This window comes from Toxotes jaculatrix, chromosome 14 (genome assembly GCF_017976425.1).
Source record: "Toxotes jaculatrix isolate fToxJac2 chromosome 14, fToxJac2.pri, whole genome shotgun sequence".
In the NCBI taxonomy this organism is placed as follows: Eukaryota; Metazoa; Chordata; class Actinopteri; family Toxotidae; genus Toxotes; species Toxotes jaculatrix.
The window spans coordinates 22,973,911-22,993,990 of NC_054407.1; the positions used below are offsets into that span (position 1 = coordinate 22,973,911).

Here is a 20,080-nt window from a genome sequence, read left to right on the forward strand (position 1 = left end):
CAGTCAAGGAGGACCTCTGCTGTTCAACACACGCTACTGCAACAGAGAGCTCAAGTTCTGCAAACAATATGTGCTGTAAAACATTTATTTTATCTATTTCATTTTATTTTGCAAAATATAGTTTCCCTGCTTCCTTAAAACTGAGAAATTACATCACTTATAAGTGCTTAAAATACTGAGCCATAATATGACAAAATATCAAGGATGACAACAACTGAGAAATCCATACAAATGCATTACTATAGATTGGCCAGCAGATGTCACCATTTTAACTGAATCAGATGATTTAAAACAATTTTCCACAGTTTGACTCGAGGTGGTCCAGTGCTTCTTTAAGCACAAATATTATACCACGAATCTTCTGCAGGGCTTTAACCCCAAAACAGCAACATGTTTAAATCCTGTTTTATCTTTGTCTTGTCTTTTGTACTGATTTTGGTTAATACATCTGACTTTTTGACTTTCCTGATAAATATATTAATTAACTCTAAATAAAAACCTCACCTTCATCTTGAAGTGGTGGAGACAGAAGAACCCTTTAATGTACTCATGCTGGATTATGTTTTCATTTTTTGAATTTCCTAATGAACACATAAATCCAGATTAAATTTATATTCTGTCGAAATGTATTATACAAATATTACTCACTTAACTGACATGACAAAAAAAAACATGTATGTTATAATCATTAATTATTATGAAAATGAAAAACTTTTAGCGGAAGCGGCTGCTATGGGCACTAGAAAAACAAAAATAAATCAGTGAATATGAGGAATAATTCTTTAAATCAGCCCTGTCGCCGTTCCTCTATCTTTCCACTCTCTCGTTTGTAACCACCCACTTGAACCGGAACCTTTTCTCGGGATTCGCAGCCCTCCCTGTCGGTCTATCGCCCTGACAGCCAGCCACAACACCATTCCACATCACACTGCGCGCCCATCGCCGCTCGTCTCTGCCTGGAGCAGGATGCGTCCTTTTTGATGATGCCTCGGATCACGGCGGCAGGACGGTCCCTTATATTTATCGGCTGCTACCGGTAGAAGTGACAGTTTCATCCTCTGAGGCAGCTTCTCGGCGGACACCGACGATTGACAGGATCCATGGGCGCAACTACGGATGCATCCTTTGCGCTCTGGTGATCTATGGTGACCGGCTCGGTGGGGTTGGTGACCCATCGTTTCAAGCTCCTGTCACAGCGGAAAGGACTGATAACACACAGCCGGCCTCCAGGGTCGGTAAAGGGGAAAGATGGGGAGCACGACCTCTTGCTGCGTGTCTGCCAGCCCCAAGCTCCGCAGAAATGCCCACTCCAGGCTGGAGTCGTACCACCAGGAGTCGGAGCTGAGCAGGGAGGAGACGGGATGCAACCTGCAGCACATCAGCGACAGGGAGAACGTCGACGGTAAAAAATGACCTGTCACCGTGACATGTTATGATGATGATAAGAGAGCAAACCAGGTGATAAAGTTATACGGTGATCCTGCAGGACTGAGTTTAGAATGGTATGCGTTGCTTATAGAAGGATAGAGAAATGATCGAGGTTATTACTTTTACAATCAGATAAAAAAAAATCCAACCAAACAATATCATACAACACAGTAGCTACAACCTAACTGAGCCATTATGGACCAAAGGAAACACAGAAGCTCATACAATAAGTAGGACATTATTTCAGAGCACCATCAAATCATGAGAGAGCAACAAACTTAAATTGAAAGAGTGGAGCATCATCCATAATAAATCCACTATAGCCTTCAATATGACAGTCATTTGTAATCTTGGATGATCACTCTTCTGTGATCTCTATAAAACCTGCACCTTTCTCATATCCTGGAGAAACAGCTGCTGCCTCTGTTCACAGTCTCCTGTCAGTAATATTGAGTGACTGGCAGAAATGCATCAGTTGTCAGTACAGCCGGGCACATGGACAAGTCATGTGTGCATTTTTCTCCCATGCGTCCTTGCAGAGAGATATGGAGCTGCGGACAACGTCCTGTTCATGAGGGCAGACTCCTTTGTACTGGCCTTTGTTTTCAGCTTGTGCATGAAAGAAACTGCAACTATGGAACGCAGCCCCCTCCACTGACACATGCTAATATGCATTACAATTGACCCATTCACACCGGAAAGTGTCTGCTAAATGGGCTGCCTATTTTCAGCCAACAGCCAGGCATTACTTATAAATGGATTTTCTCAGAAACTGTACAAGACCCAGTTTTTTTCAGACACTGTACAGACTCTTTCACTGGTCAGTATGAATATCAAATATTGTTTTCCATTACACACTATCAGAAAATCTGCCTGCATATTTACAAGTACCAGTAATTATTGGGCACATATTTTGTAACAGCATCAACATATCCGCCTATTATGTCTTTGGGCTTAAGTCTTGACGGTTCATGTTGATAATAACACTACAGGTTGGACCTTATCACTCCAGGGATGCAGTGTGCAAAAAATGTTTGTACTGCTTGAGAATGCCAGACATGGTGAAAAGCTGGCCTGCATTTTGGCTCATCACTCTGCTGTCTAACAGTCTTCAGAAAGGTAGAAAGAAAAGAGGTGAACGCTGGACGCTGTCTTGTCTTCCCACAGTGCCATGAAGACCATTAGACGACTGATGGTAGCTGGTGCTCTTTGCTGTAGGAAGCCTTCCGGTCTCCACTATACTGTCAGCATGGTGAAAGACCTGCTGTCCATTGATCAGTGATGTCATTTCCTCTTGCAAACGTGAGGAGTGTATGCCACTTATGTTCTATATGCCATTTGTGAATGCTATTAACTGGAGTGCTTTGTATTACAGTGGGTGGTTATACTGTTGTTATGGCTTCAGTTTCAATGACAGGTCTGGTGTAATATCATTGCCAGCGTTGCATGGAAAAATGCATAATGGTCTGAGTCCAGATCCAGATGCTGACCTAACGGAGCAGAAGAAGTGACATGAAAAGGGTTCAAAGACAGATGACTGACATTTAGCTGACGCTTCATGATGGGGCCGAAGACAACTCGTGCTGAGAGGCCGTCTGTCTCCGTGGTGCGGTGATTGAAACCGGAGCGTGTCTAATGTGTTGGCTCTGTTACGAGTACACAGACAGTATGATGGAGATTAGTGGGCTTCATTAGGATCTGCACTGTCAGAAAAAAGAAACAAAACAAAAAACTCTTCACCCCCTCCAAAGAAAAGCCCAGAGAGGCAGCTGTGAGCCTGTGTCAGGGCAGATAGCAGAAACCTCCAGGGGCAGATGATTGCCGAGCATTAACTCCTCAATTTAGAGTATGACACGCTGTTTTCAGAGCATCATCTGTTCCTGATTGAATGGGCTGGCTTCTCTGGATTAAAACGTTGGTAACACTTAAATGTTAAAATGCACTGTGATGCACTTTAACTTAAAATCCCAGTTAGTAAATTATGTTTTATGAGTGTCTCTTATGTTGGTATTGACAATTTGTTTGTAATATCATCCCATGGACACTCAGTGTCTGTGTAACATGGCAGTCGTCTGTGTCAGCATGGGCTTTTGTGTCACTTGTCCTAAAACGACCTCCCACCACCCTCTGTTCTTAAGAACAGATAATCACTTCACTACACAACATCATCATCTCACTGACCCAGGGCCTTGAAGCCTGTCCAGAGTGAAACCGCTGGCTAGAGTTTCAGGAAAGAGCTTAGTTTGGGAGAATGAAGGTTTTTGCTGTTTTGCATGGCTCTCACATTTTCATTGAGAGGTGCAGTTATATTGGAGAGAAGATCTTATGGATATCTTACAGCGTTCTGTTTGTAATGCCTGCATTTTCGGTCACAAGCTCTCGGATTTGGGGCAAAAGTTTCCATCACTGCTCAGTGATCAGGCACTCCACCTGTCCCTAGCCTGGCCATTGTTAAGAAGGCCCCACAGCAGCTCCACCCATTCTGAAGGGCAAGTGTCCCCATCCTGGCCCGCATCCTCTTTTAAAGGGGCACCGTCACGTTGTTGTATGACATATTTTGTTGTTGTTTGACACATAAAACATACTGTGGCAAAGGAGAAATTGTGTGTATGGAGACACACCAACGCCAATGACTACCCTCTGGAGATGGAAGATGGACGGAGAGACAGAGAGACAAAGCCGTCATATGATCTGCCTTTCTTTGACAAAGCCCCCTGTGTTTCGCACTTAAGATGACTGTTGTTTCTGTGAGGCGTCATGCGTCAGCTGATGGTCTTATATTAGGTACAGTGTATGGAGGGGTGGAAGGAAGCTGGCTTCTCCAGTGTTTTAGAGAAAAATTGGGGCGGTTTGGTGAACGCTGTGCTGTGATAGTTTCTTAGTCAGTTGGACTGAATTTAGTTGGTAAATGTCAAACTTAAATTCTATTTTAGAGCTAAAGCCTGAGGTGAAAGCTGATGCTGCTGGCTGTCAGATACAGGCTGCTTTTGCTTCCAGTCCTTAAAAAGGCTGCAAGATAACATTGTTTAGTGTGTAGGTGCATGTACTGTGGTTTTCAAATGATGGGTGTCCCATTTTTTAACTTAACTCATTGTTTATTCCTCTCTTGAACGCACTTAGGAGTCTATCTTTGGTTTCTGCGTAATAGATTAAGAGTGGCTACGCTGTGGACCGAACAGTGTAAATGTCAAACTGATAACTAGTAGTTGTCAGTGTCTGCATGAGAGGTGAAAACAAATGAAATGATTAGATTTTTTTTTCCCTGTTTTCCCCTCTTTTCTTCTCTCACAGAAAACAAACAAAACACAGATTTCTTCTAAAATGTTTGGCTTTAAATTATATAAAAATAAATAAGGAAATTTAATCAGACTTCTTTCTAACAGTGTTGTTTCTCAGCCATGATAACAATTTGAAAGTTTGGCCTGGGGAGGATAAAGTCATATAACACAGTTTTGCTGAAGCAGCACAATACATCCAATTCTTTCCACCGTCCAAGCATCAAACCTCATTACTATTTTTATAACAGCAGCAGCAGAAGCAGCAGTCATGTGTCTCACCAGGGACAGATGACTGGCTTAGCTCAATATGTTGGTTGGTGGGAAACCATTCTATTAAAGGTTAGAGCTGGAAATTAAAAAAACACCTAAATCGATGTCCAGAAACATGAAAACCGCGACTTGTCCTTTCTTTTTCCTCTGTTGGTGACAGATTATTCCTTTCAGGATCAGGATATTCACAGGAGAGGGTCCGTGTTTGATTTATTGACTAGCAATGAGAGACTAATTTACTCCACTGTCCACACCAAGACCACCTCATCTCGCTAATTATCACTTCAGAAAGGCGTGTTGGCTTTGAGCTGTCGAGGCAGAAAACAATTAGAAGACAGTCTGATTTACATTAATAAGGACGAGATCTTACAGGACAGTGTCAGTTCTCATTACAAAACCAATCAAACCCAAAGCCACTGTCAGGCCGACACAGCTGAATATGCGTCAGCTGACTTGGCCTTGTGATCCTCCTCCCCTCCAAGGGTCAAATGCTGGTTGAACGCCTGGTAGTTCAGTACACTCATGCAGTATTCACATCTTCCTACACGGCTGATGTGTGATCTGTCTATATTTACTGTCACTTCACACTGTCTGCATCAAAAGACTCTGAAGAACTGAGATGCTCTTCCTGTTTTCCCACTTTATTGATGTTTTCATAATTCTTCCCTGCTGTCACTTTTTACTCTACATAAAGATGACACACAAGTGAAAAAATAACAGCAATAACAATAACGGAAACCTCTGTTTCATGGCTCACACTGAGCTAATACTTATCTTAAATGATAAAAGCTAATGGAAATATTTCTTCCAGTATGTTCATCCCTGATATGTTTTTAATGCCTGGAACCTTCTACATGGAACTCCAAATGAGCAGACGCACACGGCTTGATGAAGAAGGCTGTCGCCACTTTCTTGATCAATCTCTCACCCGCCCTGCATTTGCTATTAGCCATTATCGACTGGTGTGGTACTTGGTATAACGAAGACGTTCCCAGCAGGCAGATGGAATAATTAATACAATATAGCTGATCAGTCCATTGATTATGTTTGTTCCAGGTTTACAGAGGAGCCAGTCATCTCGTAGGCCATCAGGATGTAGTGGGACAACATCAATCCGATCAACACATTATCATTAGTTGGAGTGTAATGATACACCATGCAGGGCTCACAGTTAGATACTCACATTCAACAGTATTTTTTACAAAGTTGAAATCACTGAAACTCTGACCATACAAAAATCCTCATTTATCACTTTGGCATTAAATTGTATAATTTAATTATTTCCCGCTTAAACAAAGTTAGTCGTTCGGTCGGATTACATGTAAATAAGTAGTTGTGGTAGCAGTGTTACAGTCTCAGAAGCATATTAGTCTCAGTAGCTTTCGGCAGCAGGAATAGTGGTGTGATTTTGTGTGTCTGTGTGTGTGTGTGTGTGTGTAAGTCTAGGTGAAAGCATTTGATAAGTGTGAGGGTGGCTGAGAAACCCGGAGTTAAACAATGAGTTGCAGCAGTCTGGAGCAATTCCAAATTCCTTTTAATTCAGCTAATTTAGAGTCCTGTTGACAAATGTTATGGCAAAAAATGCACATTGGGCCAAACCGAACGGGAAACCAAGCAAAAAGGGAAAAACAAAACAAAAACAAAACAAAAACAAAGCAAAAAAAAAAAAAACCTCTTCTCAAGAAAAACAATCCAACACAACAAAGGAATTACACTCTAAACTGCCCGTCTGGCTATGCCCCTGTAGTTTGGGCCCAAGGCAGGAGTTACGATCTGGAGCTGTGTCCTGGAGCTGTGACTCTTCCTTCTCTCTCTAGCCTCCAGCCACCAAAGCCTCCCCACTTTTATACTGCTGGACTATACCTTCCCAAGCAATCAAAATCAATTATGTCTCCCAGCATACTTAGAGTAATAACAATATCAAATAACACATTGTCACATAGAAGTTCAGCTAAATTTACTTTAAAACCACATATTTCCTTTTAAACAAGATACTTATACTGGTTATTTCAGCACAAAAGACAAAACACCCCTCCCAGTCTACCACACTTGGTTTCTTCCCCTGTGAACCCCCTATTTAACCAACTGGAACGCTCCAGCTCAGGTTTGGCTGTTCCTGGTCTAACAGGGGAAGAAGTGCAACAAAGGAGACAGGTGAACACAATTTAAATTCAATAAATCAAATACCCAGTCAATGGACAATGGGTCTTCTCCCTTTCACCCCCTCCTCCAAATGTTCGTGTCACACACATCTCCCCAGCAGTTTCCACCAGGTATTCACATTTTGATAAAATCTACCTGAGTACAGTGTATAGTGCATGTGCCTTACTTTAGGGCACGGGGTCTCCCTGTGACAATAATCGCTTTCCAAGGGAACTTTACCTTCCAGGAACACTGGGCCGTGTGCATGTGTGTACAGGTCAGTTCTGTTTGTTTAACCCTTTCCGCCTCCACTCCAGGCCATGGGTACAGACTTTTAGATGTAGCACATTTCAAAGTAATCCAAACTCTCCTCTAAGATAAAACCAGCAGAGATTAACACGCATGACTGAACAGTGAACATGCGGGTTGAGACTTCATGGGAGCGAGTCAGGGTTCATGCTACCACAGGCTCCAACAATAACCCTGGAATTCATATGGCTGCACGTTGTAGATGTAAGTCAAACTGTTTGCAGTGGCTGTGCTGCTCTGGAGGCAGGTGAAGCCTTATATCTACAATACAAAAAGAACCACAACTCAATTTTTTTTTTTATTAAACTGTTAATAGTTGTCCAACCCAGAAACTTAGGCTAGCTTCCACTTTAAAAGACAACTGTACTAACTAGCTAGAAATTAGAATTATCATTCTTTGGGCCTGCAGGTTCTGCCCCAAAATATTGGATCTTCTAATGTGAAAATCTAATAAACCCTTTGAGGACGTTTGATTGTCAGGCCTAAACTGGAGAAATGGATAGGACTGATGTATCCTCAAAACAAAACAGGCTGTGGTAACTGATAGCAGCATGCTGTTGCTGAGACTGCCACATTTAAGGAAATGCTGCTGCTTATTGCTTAGACGCTGACACAGCAAGATTCTTGAGAGAGGCAGACACTGAATCTCAACCACATACAGTACGATGCTGCAAATCCAACACACTCATCCATCAGCAGGCCTGTGCGCTGGAGCAAAACATGGAGACACATGTACAGGGTGGGGAGATTGCTCATGATCCCTTTGATCATCATAAAAAAAAAACAAAAAACTTAAGGACATTTTTAAAAAGAAACAAATGTGGAGACACCGTAGTGCAGTTATGGATCGGGCTGTTAGGAGCAGGGAGTGCCTGTTGTTAATTCATTATGTAAGAGCAGTAAGGCAGACAGGTAGGCTTGCCAGCTGATAGGTTAGCTGAGCTTCTCCCGTTTCACTGTGCAGATGCCGACCGGCCACGAGTCTTCTTTAAAGTTTACTTGAGGTGGTGACTATCACGTTTCAACACTTGATACCAGCTGCTGTGCATTGTGGGAATTCCAGCAGGTAGGCTTAGTAGGTCAGGTCCAGTCAGATTTATTCAGAAATGCTTTCATCAATCAGTTGGTTCAAAATCCTTTACAGAGCATGTGAGACGAGGTAAGTTTAACTGCAATAGAACATTTCAAACTTCAGAGAGTTTTAACATACATAGAAGGCGCGGTATATTAAAACAACTTTAGAAAACAAATATTGAATCAGTCTCATTCAGGTCCTTTTATGTTTTTAGGAAGACACAGGCTTCCACGTTATTTCCCATTGTTGAAGTGATCAGCTAAGTCACACGTGTGTCATGTATTTGACGCATCAGTGACACATCGGTGACACCTGTCGGAGATGATTCCATGGTGACGGGACAGCGTGTGTGGTGCATGTCTGTGTGTGTGTGTGTGTTTGTGCATGCATTAGAAAGAAACAGGAAAAGTCCTCACAGTGCCTAAAATCTCTCCATAAATCCAGATTTTTTTTCCCTGAATAACATCACAAACATTAAACTGTGTGAAAGTACCGCGGCTTTTCATTTCAGCAATCAGTATTTTTGAGTTGTGTTAAGATACGATTTGGTATCTCATTCAGAATGGACCAGATTGCTTCATCTGTAGGAAATCCCAATGAGGTCAATGATCTCATTCACCCAAAATCAGCTCAGCTACTGTTTAAAGCTCTAATTTGTGAATGTGCGGAAATCAGCTGGACGCAGTGATACTCCTGATTACTGTTGCATAAGGTGCTAACCTAACACAAGTCTAATCCAAGCTCAGTCCATTTAGCCTGGCGGGGCTGCTGAGGCCTCCAGCCAGAACCAATCAGACGTTCTGAAAAGATCAGGAGGGGAAGCGGGTTTGGAAATTGTTGACTGTGATGCAGCATAACTGGGGGCAGCAGAACAAAACCTTACCCAAAAGCACATAATGAGGGAAGATATGGAAGATGAAATTAAGAATCAATTAGGCTCCTTGATCAAGGAGTATCAATCAGTGGATGGCTGTCAGTGAAGCCTGCTGGGTGTCCGGTGGTTAGAAAGAGAAGTCTGTTTGGAAACTAGTGCATCTGTCTGCATAGGACCGTGATCATACTTGTGTTAGCAAACAGCAGCGCCATTCTCATTTTAATTTCCCGCAGTCAGTCGTCCCACTTCAGCTGCTTTCACAGAGACAGATGATCAGCCGTGCTGCTCTTCCAGTGTTGACGCTGTAATCAAATAGCCTGGATCTTAATCTGGGTCTGGTACAGTCATAGCGTAGGAGTCAGAAAGTTTGGCAGCGCAGTCTGCATGCCGGGCATTTTTAAATGAAAAGACTGCACTTTATGGAGCGCACCACTAGATTTCATCTTTGAAATACAAACTTTCCCCTGTTGTTTATAATTATTAATTTCAGTAAGATCTCAGATTGACAGTGTGTTTAAACAAGTATGTTTAACATTATATTAACCACTATTATCTGTAGCCTCTGTTATTTACAAGGAAACAAAGGAACAAAGGATTTTGGCATGTACGATGAGGGCACATATTTTGAGTGTGTGTCGCTCATGCTTTATAAGATACACACACACACACACAGACACAGACGCGTCTGTGGCTCATGCCCTCAGGCCATCAGGCAGTCCAGATTAGCTCTGGATGGGAGCATGAATCATGCGTGTATGTGTCTGTGAGTGCAGGGGAACAAAAAAATGAGCAGCCACGCACAATAGGAACCAGTGGAACAATATAATACAATCTGTAAAGAGAAAAAGTGTGACTGGAGAAAACATAAACATGAATATTGAACCTAAAATATTCATCTTAAAAATTTAAAGAATCCTGATTCTGTGGGTGGACAGACACTATTACATTGTCTTTTTATGATAAAGTCTCTGATGACGCTGCTTTGTGAGAGTCGCTGGTACTGATCAACAATCCTAACAACCCTCTGCAGAACATGGGGGAGAAAAAAATGCTCTTTAATGCTCTATATAGATTTTCTGTTGCACTCGCATTGAAGGGACATTTAAGATGCCAGCAGCTGTGTCTCAGATTGTCGATGCCACTTCACAAAGTGACACATACACTTTGTGTTTTGACAGAGTTGAACATGGAGTACAACCCGTCCGACCATCCGCGGGCCAGCACCATATTCCTCAGCAAATCTCAGAATGACGGTAAGTAGCTTTGACTGATGTGTCAGTTTTTTCCAATCATCTTTTCAATGAACCTGATTTAAAACTCATCAGTGTCAAACTAAATGATGACCACGATCCTCAAGACACTGAAGCTCGAACAACAACAACAAAAAAAAAGTGAGATTTTCCACAGGGAGAAATACGTTATGTAGGAACTCTGATCTCAGAGCTGCTTCTTTGTGGCTAGCTGAGCTGATGTCTGCAAGTTCATGCAGTCGCCCTGAGGCGTCTGAGAGCTTCAGCAGCCTTTGTTTTTTGGGAGGGGGGGTCATACTGTGACAGAGAAAACATTAACATGTTTCTGAGAGTTATAATCAGCACAGCATGAGATCATCGTTTGTCTTAAAGGCCTGGGGAACAAACAGCACTGGCTTTGTGATGTTGAAGTAAATGGAAACAGCATCTGATAAATGCTTTTTCCTGTTATTTAAATTTAAATTTAACCTTCCACGTTTTACACATGTGGATATTAGATAGTGATATTGCATCACTGTATTTAATCAATTAGATTTTTGCACAAGCTCATGGACTTTGTCATCCAGAGAATTTGTTTGATACTTGGCCACTGTGAACAAACAAAGAAGGAATCAGAAATCTGACGAGAATAATAAATGAGTGAAGGTTATGTTTTTTGTGATTATTCTTTCTTGTCATTTGCAGTATTTAGTCTTGTCAAACATGAGAATGTCACTTTGCGGAGCAGAAATGTTTTTCCTCCTCTCTTGTTAATAATTTCCTGAGCCCTCTCATTTATCTCATGACCCTCTGGTGGGTCCTGTCAAACAGGCTAATCACCGCTTCACTTCATTTCACAAACAAGGAAGCAGACGCAGAGATACAACCTTATTTAAACGTGTGGCTGTTATCAGAGTAGTGGTGATATTGCTAATGCTTATTGTACGTTCTCTTGTTTAGAACTATGTGGATTTTAATTTTGTGCCTCACCCCAAAACGTTGGTGAATAACATGTATGAAATTAACAAAGACTGATAACTGCTGCTGATGTACAGAATATCTGAAAAGTTTTCTGTTGTTGTTGTTGTTGACAAACAATGACTCTGCATTAAATGCAATAAGGTTTTTGGTTCCTCTTTTTTCAGAGGTGCCGACCAGGAATGGTGAGTCGTCGTGAGTGTGACTTTGCCTCCCTCTAGTGGTGTCACACCACCTTTTCTTCTCCCTGCTGAAACTGTCCATGTTTATTTCTATTCTTAACTCTTTCGTTTACCGTCACTCTTCAACACTTATAACAAAATTCTTTTTTTTTGTGAGTTGCAGTTAACATTGCAAAGTGTGTTTTGCTTCTGGTGATAACAGCTTGTGCTGCTGGTTGCTAACTGCTGGGTTTTGTAGCTGCCTTTCTGCTGCTGTCAGTGCAGAAGACTTTAAATTTGCAGATAAACCTGTCTTTCTTTCTGTAGTGCAAGACAAACGAAAGAGCCTCTTCATCAATAATGTGAGTGTGCATTTGTTTTTCTAATAATATTGTCCATTAAAGCACAAATTTACCAGGGATTCACTGCGTTAGGTAAAAATCAACTGGCCTTTGTGTTATTTTGAATGAACTACATTCTGTATACGAAGCTGAAAATGTAAACCACCACGTTCTTAGATCTCATGTCGCTAACTCTCATCCCCCCTGTGTGTGATAACCTGCCATGCCGTGTGTGTGTGTGTGTAGCATGGAACGCTGAGGCGGAAATACAGCTCCTGCTCCACCATCTTCCTTGACGACAACACAGTCAGCCAGCCCAACCTCAAATACACCATCAAATGGTTAGAACGTGACAGCAGCAGACAAACAACACAACAAAACATCAGTGATTTGTCTGAGATCAGAGAAAACAGAGATCTTTTTCTTTTCTCTTTACAGTGTAGCACTGGCAATTTACTACCATATAAAAAACAGGTGAGAAACCTCGGTCGTTTTCAGTACTCACAAAATATTATTAAAAATGCTTTCCAACTAAAATGATCTATGGCCATCAACACCTCTGTCTAATTTCTGAAAGCAGTGAATGTAGTCTTAACGTAGTGTAAAGATTTTAATGCAACAGTAAAATCAACCATGTAACTGTCTTGTCTCGTTCTAGGGACGCAGACGGAGGAATGCTGCTGGACATATTTGATGAAAAGCTTCACCCTCTCTCAGTAAGATTTCCAGATTCAGTTATTTTCCTTTGCTTGTTAGAACCCGAAGTTGCATTTTGAAGTTTTTCTTTTTCGTCTTTCAAACACTTCTTTCAATCTTCTCTTACCCTTCTCTCCTCCCACCCTCTATTCCCTGTTTACACTGTGTCTCTCTTTACTTTATCTCTACCTTCCTCTTTCCTTCCAAATTTTCTCCTTTCTTCCAGAAATCTGAGGTCCCGCTGGACTACGACCAACATGACCCAGAGCAGAAGCAGATCTACCGGTTTGTCAGGACATTGTTCAGTGCTGCTCAGCTCACTGCTGAGTGTGCCATCGTCACTCTGGTAAGACTCTTACCCTCCATCATCCTCCTGCTGTTTTTGTGGACCAGGCTGAAAACAAATAAACGTGAAGAAACTATAGCCCTATTTTTTTTTTCAGAAAGCTTTCCAAGTAAGGTGTGACCTGCCTTAAACTGTGCCCGCCCCCCCCCCCCCCCCACACAAACACACACACACACACAGTTTCTGTTTAGGCCCCAGGGGAAATTGCACCCTGATGTATTGAGACAAGTCAGGGATGTGTATAAATTGGAGATGTGACTGTGCATCCAAAATCCCATGTTGCTGTGTGTGCTTGTGGGACTCGGAGACCTTTGATAAACGTAGGATGTCATAGAGGAAACAATGAATATATACCTCCTGACACCATGAAGCGGAGCATGAAAATCAATTACTCAGAGTGATTAGATCATCCACCTTGTTGAGAACTTGTGAGGTCACCATGGTAAAGGTTTCAGACTTGTAGCCTTTACCGTTTTTTTTGAAAATGTTTTCAGTGTTTTTTGTCTGTTTGAATCGTTGTCTTTTACCTGGCTTTCCTGCCCAGTCTTCAGCGACGTCTCCTCCCACCTCCTGTGTTGTTGTGCAGGTCTACCTGGAGAGGCTCCTGACCTATGCAGAGATTGACATCTGTCCGGGGAACTGGAAGAGGATTGTTCTGGGTGCTATCCTGCTGGCCTCCAAGGTCTGGGATGACCAGGCTGTGTGGAACGTCGACTACTGCCAGATCCTCAAGGATATCACTGTGGAGGACATGTGAGTGACAGGCGGGTAGGGATGGTGAGGTTTCTGGAACATGATATATTTGTCCTATAGCAAATTCTAGCTTCTGCCTTTTAAAAATAATTTTCATTGAGAATTGTGAGTGGCATTACGTTTAAGGATTATGAATCATATTAGGATTAAATTTGGAATTAGTCTAATATGAACAAAAAAGGATTATGAAGATGGATGATGAAATGGTAGATTTTCTGCTACATGCAGAATTTGAGTAATGAGTTCAGTCGATGTAAAAAAAAATGTATGAATCCTTTTAACAGGAATGAACTGGAGCGGCAGTTTCTGGAGCTGTTGCAGTTCAACATCAACGTGCCGTCCAGTGTCTATGCCAAGTATTACTTTGACCTGCGATCGCTGTCAGAGTCCAACAACCTCAGCTTCCCCCTGGAGCCGCTCAGCAGGGATAAGGCCCAAAAACTAGAGGTCAGAAGCTTCCATCCATGTGATTTGTTTTTAAATCTTTGTGTTCTCCTGTTTTTGTGTTGTTGTTATAAAGCTCATTATGTGAATTCAGTTTTTCATGGAAAAACATGTAAAATGTTCATTTTGTTAGTTAAAACACCTCCATGTCCTCTCTCCAGGCTATTTCCAGGCTATGTGACGACAAGTACAAAGACGTGCGGAGAGCTGCCAGGAAGCGCTCGGCTAGCATGGACAATCTGTGTGGAATCAGATGGGTGCCTGCAATCCTCTCCTAACCACTGATAAACTGCCGTACACTGGACAGGCTACAGACACTAACCGGGTGAAAAAACTCTACAAACACAGATCAGCGGACAAAGACCAACATGGTTCTGGGCTGAGTTTCAGAGCTTCAGTTTTGGATATCCAGATGCCTTCACAGTGCCTCAACTCAGCAATGAAAAAGAGAAGTGAGTTCCTGGTTGTTATATCACCTGTGGAGAAAAAAAAATCCATCTTTGGACCATAAAGAACGTCCTGGACAAGACAGAGCCTTCAAACTTCTTCAGATGGCAGTGTGAACCTGCCTTAACATACAGACTGTTCAGTTTACTGGTTTTGTCTGACTGTTTACAGGTTGTCTGGCCTGAACATTTGACATGCCCTGATTTTCAGATGGTCCTGGAATTTTACAGCGAAGCTTATTATTTATTTGACCTCATTATTTGAACTTTTCAACAGTTGCAGCTGCCTGATCCCCAACTGCAGAATTTCAGAAACAGTAGCGTAGCACTGGAATTTGTACTGGTTATTTATTTCATCTGACAGGTCTTAGAATAATAAAAGTGTTAGCAAATTTTCTTCCCAGGAGATCTTTGTATTCAAGGTTTACAGTATTTCTAGTGTACCTCTTGATACTCAGGTAGTCTGTCTAGTATGTTCATTGATTTTGATGCTCCTCATTTGAGTTATACTGACGATTGAAACCAGATTTCCCACAGATGTACTGCAAGTGCGATCAGTACAGTCCTATTTTAGGGACATGCACAATCAAACACTTACAACCACAATATTATATAACATAAAATATATACCAGAGTATTTTTTCCAGAGGTTCTGATTCAGCATTCATCAGATTTTGGTTATATCTCAACTTTACTTTTTAAGGGGTTTCAGCAGTTTGTCAAACATGGTTTTTACTCGAGGCCTGTTGAATTTTAGATGCCCCACAGAAACTCTGATCAGAGTAAGTGCATCTCTCTGCTGACATCTAGTGGATATTTGAGCATTGCAGAAAAATACCAATTCGGGTTTTGGTGATTTTTAAGGGTCAACTCACCCAGACTCCAAACTCTTGGAGGAGACTTACAGTGAATGCTTTTTACAGTGAAATCTGTGATGGCCAGAGACAACTTAAAACAAATATACGGGCAAATAAACCAAAACAACCTGCAAGATTAGACACCATTAGATACAAGTGAGAAATTATGTCTGAACTGACAAGGCACAATGCAAAGGAAGAAGAGAGGCTGCTGAAAAATGTATTTAGCACCAAATTCAGCCTCAGCTTTAGGTTGCAAGCGCACTCTTCAGGGGGTGCTGGTCCACAGAAGATGTGAGGAGGACACACAGCACTGCTTTGTTTATTTGTTCAGTGTTACAGTAGCCAGATAACACCACATTATATCCACAGGACATTTGGAAATTCTTAAATAGAAAAATCTGGTTTTATAAGTCTCATGCTCAGTGGCTGCTACCCTGAGTCCTGGCTGACCCCTTCACGCTGCTGTCATCATGAAAAATTAGATTGTTTATTTATGAAACTTAGATTGAATGAATGAATTCATAAAAAGCTCTGTGGCTTAAGGGGTTTCTACAGTACAACAGAGCAGCGTGAAATATAGTTTTCACAGGACACTAATACTTTGCTAAGGAAAAGGGAGCAAAGTTAACTTCAGATTTAACCAAAGAAAACTGTTCAAATGTGGGTGTGATCTGTAAAGACACTGTCACCGGTATGATCGCCACAAACACTAAGGTGTGACCAACGACACCAGTATATCCTGGATTAAATCAATAAAAGGATAGAGAATAAGTCACTTAAGGTGTGTGTTGATTTAGATATACACTGATTGCTTTACATTTAAGAGACATCCTTTTGGTATTTGAGTATGTTGACCAAACAGAAATAGGAAAAAAAAAAACCATATAAATCATTTTAATGAACTGGTTCTCGTTTCAATCTTATAATGAAGGTTATTTAATAAACCCCGACTCCTGAGCCAAGAACTTAAAAGTGTTGAAACTGCTGGTAGATTTATTATTTTGTATTTCCACTGTGCGTCTAATTTCAGTCTAACTTCTACTGGCAAACAACTGATCAGGGTTTCATGTTTTTTCCTCATTTGTCTGAAAACTGAAGCACTACAGTTATTTTGCGAACAAACTTTGTACAGTGTATAAAGAGTTTAAAAACTGAGGCAGGTCAACTGTAAATTATTTATGGACTTATTCATTTGTGTTTTTAATAAAAGAAAATGCTCTTGTCTAATAATTCTGAGTCTTTAACAATCGATTTGTAGATTTTATGAAATTAAAATGAAGCTACCACTGACTTTTCAGTCTTGAGTAAAGTAATAATCATTATAGTCTCAATAGTCTTGTGGTGAGATTGCCGACTTGAAGTGAATTACAGTTTGCCTTAATTCCATTTGGATGAATATGCATTAGAAGTTTTCCCGACATATGATGGCCAGCTTCCAGTAAGCCTGACTGGTACCTAGACATCCCAACAATGCTTTGATGGCAGCCTGGTAAGAATAGCTCTCTGCACAGGTCCCGGCCTCTGCAGACAAGAGTGAGAGGCAGCAACGCAGCATTAGACGTGACCGTATTTAGTGGCACGCTGTGAGGGTCGACACTGCAGTGTTGGACCAGTGGTGAAGGAGACAACAACTCAGGAACACCTTCTGGGTAAAAAAAAAATCAAGTCCATTTTCTTTGGAAGCGTCTGAAGCTGGTTTCGTATGGGATCAGGGCCTTGAACAGTGGGGATGATGGGAGCAACAGATCTACTCTTCATCACGATCGTTCATAATGTGTCCTTCATGGGTAAGTTATTTTAAAGTTTTCGTAAACATCATTTTACCCATTTTGTTCTTTTCCACATAGATAATATCGTAGTTATCAGCTGTGTTATGTTTGTGTAGTATCCTTATTTAATTTTATTTGTACATGTAACCAAAAGATACTGTATGTTACTGCAGGCAAAACCTGGTGGATGCTGATGCTGGTTTTACGTGTGCTGGTGGTCCTGCTGGCCGGCTTCACCCTCTTCAGTGATGAGCAGGAGAGATTTGTCTGTAACACCATCCAGCCCGGCTGCTCTAATGTGTGTTTTGATGTATTTGTCCCTGTATCTGTCCTCCGTCTTTGGCTCTTCCACCTTATTCTTCTCTGTCTCCCACACGTACTGTTTGCAACCCACGTCATGCATAAGCTGCTGTCATTTCCTTACTTTGGAGCTTTCCTCTGCGACAGGAGTCGAGGAGGTTCACCTTTCGCTCTCGAAAACTCGAACTCCTCAAGAGAACTGTCCCTGCATAAAGCTCCACTTCATGACCTCCCCCGTGAATGGGGAACACCACGCTTCTACTGCGCTTACTGCCTTGCTGTAATACTACGGATCCTTCTAGAAGTGGTTTTTGGTGCAGGCCAGTTTCTTCTCTTTGGTTTGTCTGTTCCAAAGAGCTTCCTCTGTTACGAGGCTCCCTGCACATCTGGGGTTGAATGTTACATTTCCAGACCTACTGAAAAGACCTTAATGCTCAACTTCATGCTGGGCGTTGCCTCCTTGTCCATTCTGCTAAGTTTGGTTGACCTGCTGAGCTCCATGAAGGCGATGGTGAGATGGAGGCGGAAGAGGGAGATGCTGATGGAAGACATGAGTAAAGGGGAACAGAGCAGTATGTTTACAACAACAACTGGGACTGAAGACAGTGATGTTCTTTTAACCAGAAGAATCAGCCCAGGTGGAGGCTCAACGGATGCTGGTGTTGTGCCAAACGATGAACTCCTTCATACAAAGGTGAATGGTGGGCCCAACCTTAAAGTTAATGTATCTGCCCATGAAAAGAGCCCTGAAAACAAAGACACTAAGGTGGACGTGTCTCGCTTACCCACCCCCATGAGCTCTCCAGTGCCAACTCACTTTGTCCTCCACAGCCATCTGAGACCTCCACTATCCCCTCGTCCAGACAGGGGGCCACCACTGAACCCCGGGATGCCAGCACCCATGGGTGTCAAAAAGCCAGGCCAGTGTACCACAGTGGGAACAAACTCAGGCCAACAGTCTGACAGCAGTGAATCACAGGACAAGAGGGCGTGGGTGTAGTTTCCTGCTATGGGACAAAAACTGCTCTGCAATCGCAGATATTTTGCTTTAAATTTTATTTTGAGCATGAATTCAACTGAATATTGTTTTTAAATGAGTAATAATAAAATGAGTTAATTGATCAGATATATCTTTTTTGGTAAACTGCAGCTGCTTCACATTGTTTTACTTTTGTACAGACCAAGTTTGTTTGACTCCATAAACTGTTTCTGTTGTTGTGAGAAAATGACTCAAACTCAAACAAACACGGGCCGACCTTGATGAAGCAGCAGTTACTGTGCTCAGCTGTTGTCTGGATTACTGAGAGCTGGCAGCCACAACAGACACACTGACCTGACCCCTGACACCTCACTTGGCCCGACTTTAGCCAGGCCTGCTCGGATGACTGAAGACCTTCAACCTTTTTACCACCATCATTCAACATCAGGTCAGCATGCATGCAAAGTTCTGCTGTTTGACCTGTATGATACAGAAAGCGATGTATGATCACAGTCACACTTAACTTTGTGGTTGATGTGAGTGTTCAAAAACCAGGAACAGGAAAGGGAACGATGATGAGAGAACTTAAATGTTGTTATTTTGGAAGAATATGGATGGAAGAAATCCATACTGACAGAAGAAAACAATAGATTTGTAGAAGTTGCTCTCTTTCTGGAATTCTTTCCATCACTATGGGCTGTGTGGTTCTTTTCAAAGTCTGATGAAAATGATGACTGAATGCAACAACACAACCCCTGAGCCACATTACCTCCAGTATAGCTGTAACTCTAACACACTTAACACATGCCTCATACCCTTCCCATTCTTCTTCTGCTGTGGTATTTGTGGCAGCTAAGACGTGCAGAAACGTTAGCAGGGTGGCCAGTGGTCGGTTGGCGGCTCAGAGAAAGGACTGTACTGTCACTGGTGGGGGTCAAGAGGTCGGACAAGCAAACCCGGTGACCCTACACATATATACTCACATAAAAGTGTCCCTGAGATGACAGAATGCGTCTGTTGTTTCTGACCTTCCCACAGCTTGCCAGCTCAACTCCCACACACAGAAACTATTTTGTTAGTTATTTGTCCTTGGCCTAATCCCAGACTCCAAGTCTGTCTTAACACATGGTGCAGTCATGGTATCAACCATGTTACAGGCACTGCTTTATTGTGCAAACATTTTGCTTGTACCGGGCCTTCTTGTGCTCCCATTTAGCCACAGGAGCATTAGTGAGCTTGTCCACAGTCAGTGTTCCAGTTCATCCCAGAGGTGCTGGATGGGACTGAGGTCAGTTGGCACTGCCGTGCTCTACAAACAGTAAGAGTCTTCATCAGCTTACACTAAGAGGTTTAACCATGGGGGACAGGATCAGACTAAAAGCACCAAAAGTCTGTCCACGTA

General features: G+C 42.1%; 2 protein-coding genes across 3 annotated transcripts; both read left to right on the forward strand.

Annotated features, from left to right (window-relative positions):
* The first annotated feature begins 898 nt into the window (after nt 1-898).
* Nucleotides 899-16,578, forward strand: LOC121193811 (cyclin-Y-like). Of its 2 annotated transcripts, XM_041056272.1 has the most exons (11): nt 899-1,402; nt 10,555-10,629; nt 11,751-11,768; nt 12,072-12,106; nt 12,332-12,426; nt 12,524-12,559; nt 12,744-12,801; nt 13,008-13,127; nt 13,714-13,880; nt 14,165-14,327; nt 14,486-16,578. In XM_041056272.1, the coding sequence occupies exons 1-11, from the start codon at nt 1,249-1,251 to the stop codon at nt 14,600-14,602; spliced, it is 1,038 nt and encodes a 345-aa protein (XP_040912206.1). In that variant the 5' UTR covers nt 899-1,248; the 3' UTR covers nt 14,603-16,578. The 2 variants fall into 2 exon arrangements, with proteins under 2 accessions (XP_040912206.1, XP_040912207.1); XM_041056273.1 differs by lacking the exon at nt 11,751-11,768.
* Nucleotides 14,737-18,699, forward strand: LOC121193784 (gap junction delta-4 protein-like). The gene is made up of 3 exons (XM_041056248.1): nt 14,737-14,776; nt 17,355-17,417; nt 17,573-18,699. The coding sequence occupies exons 1-3, from the start codon at nt 14,737-14,739 to the stop codon at nt 18,697-18,699; spliced, it is 1,230 nt and encodes a 409-aa protein (XP_040912182.1).
* Nucleotides 18,700-20,080: the final 1,381 nt, after the last annotated feature.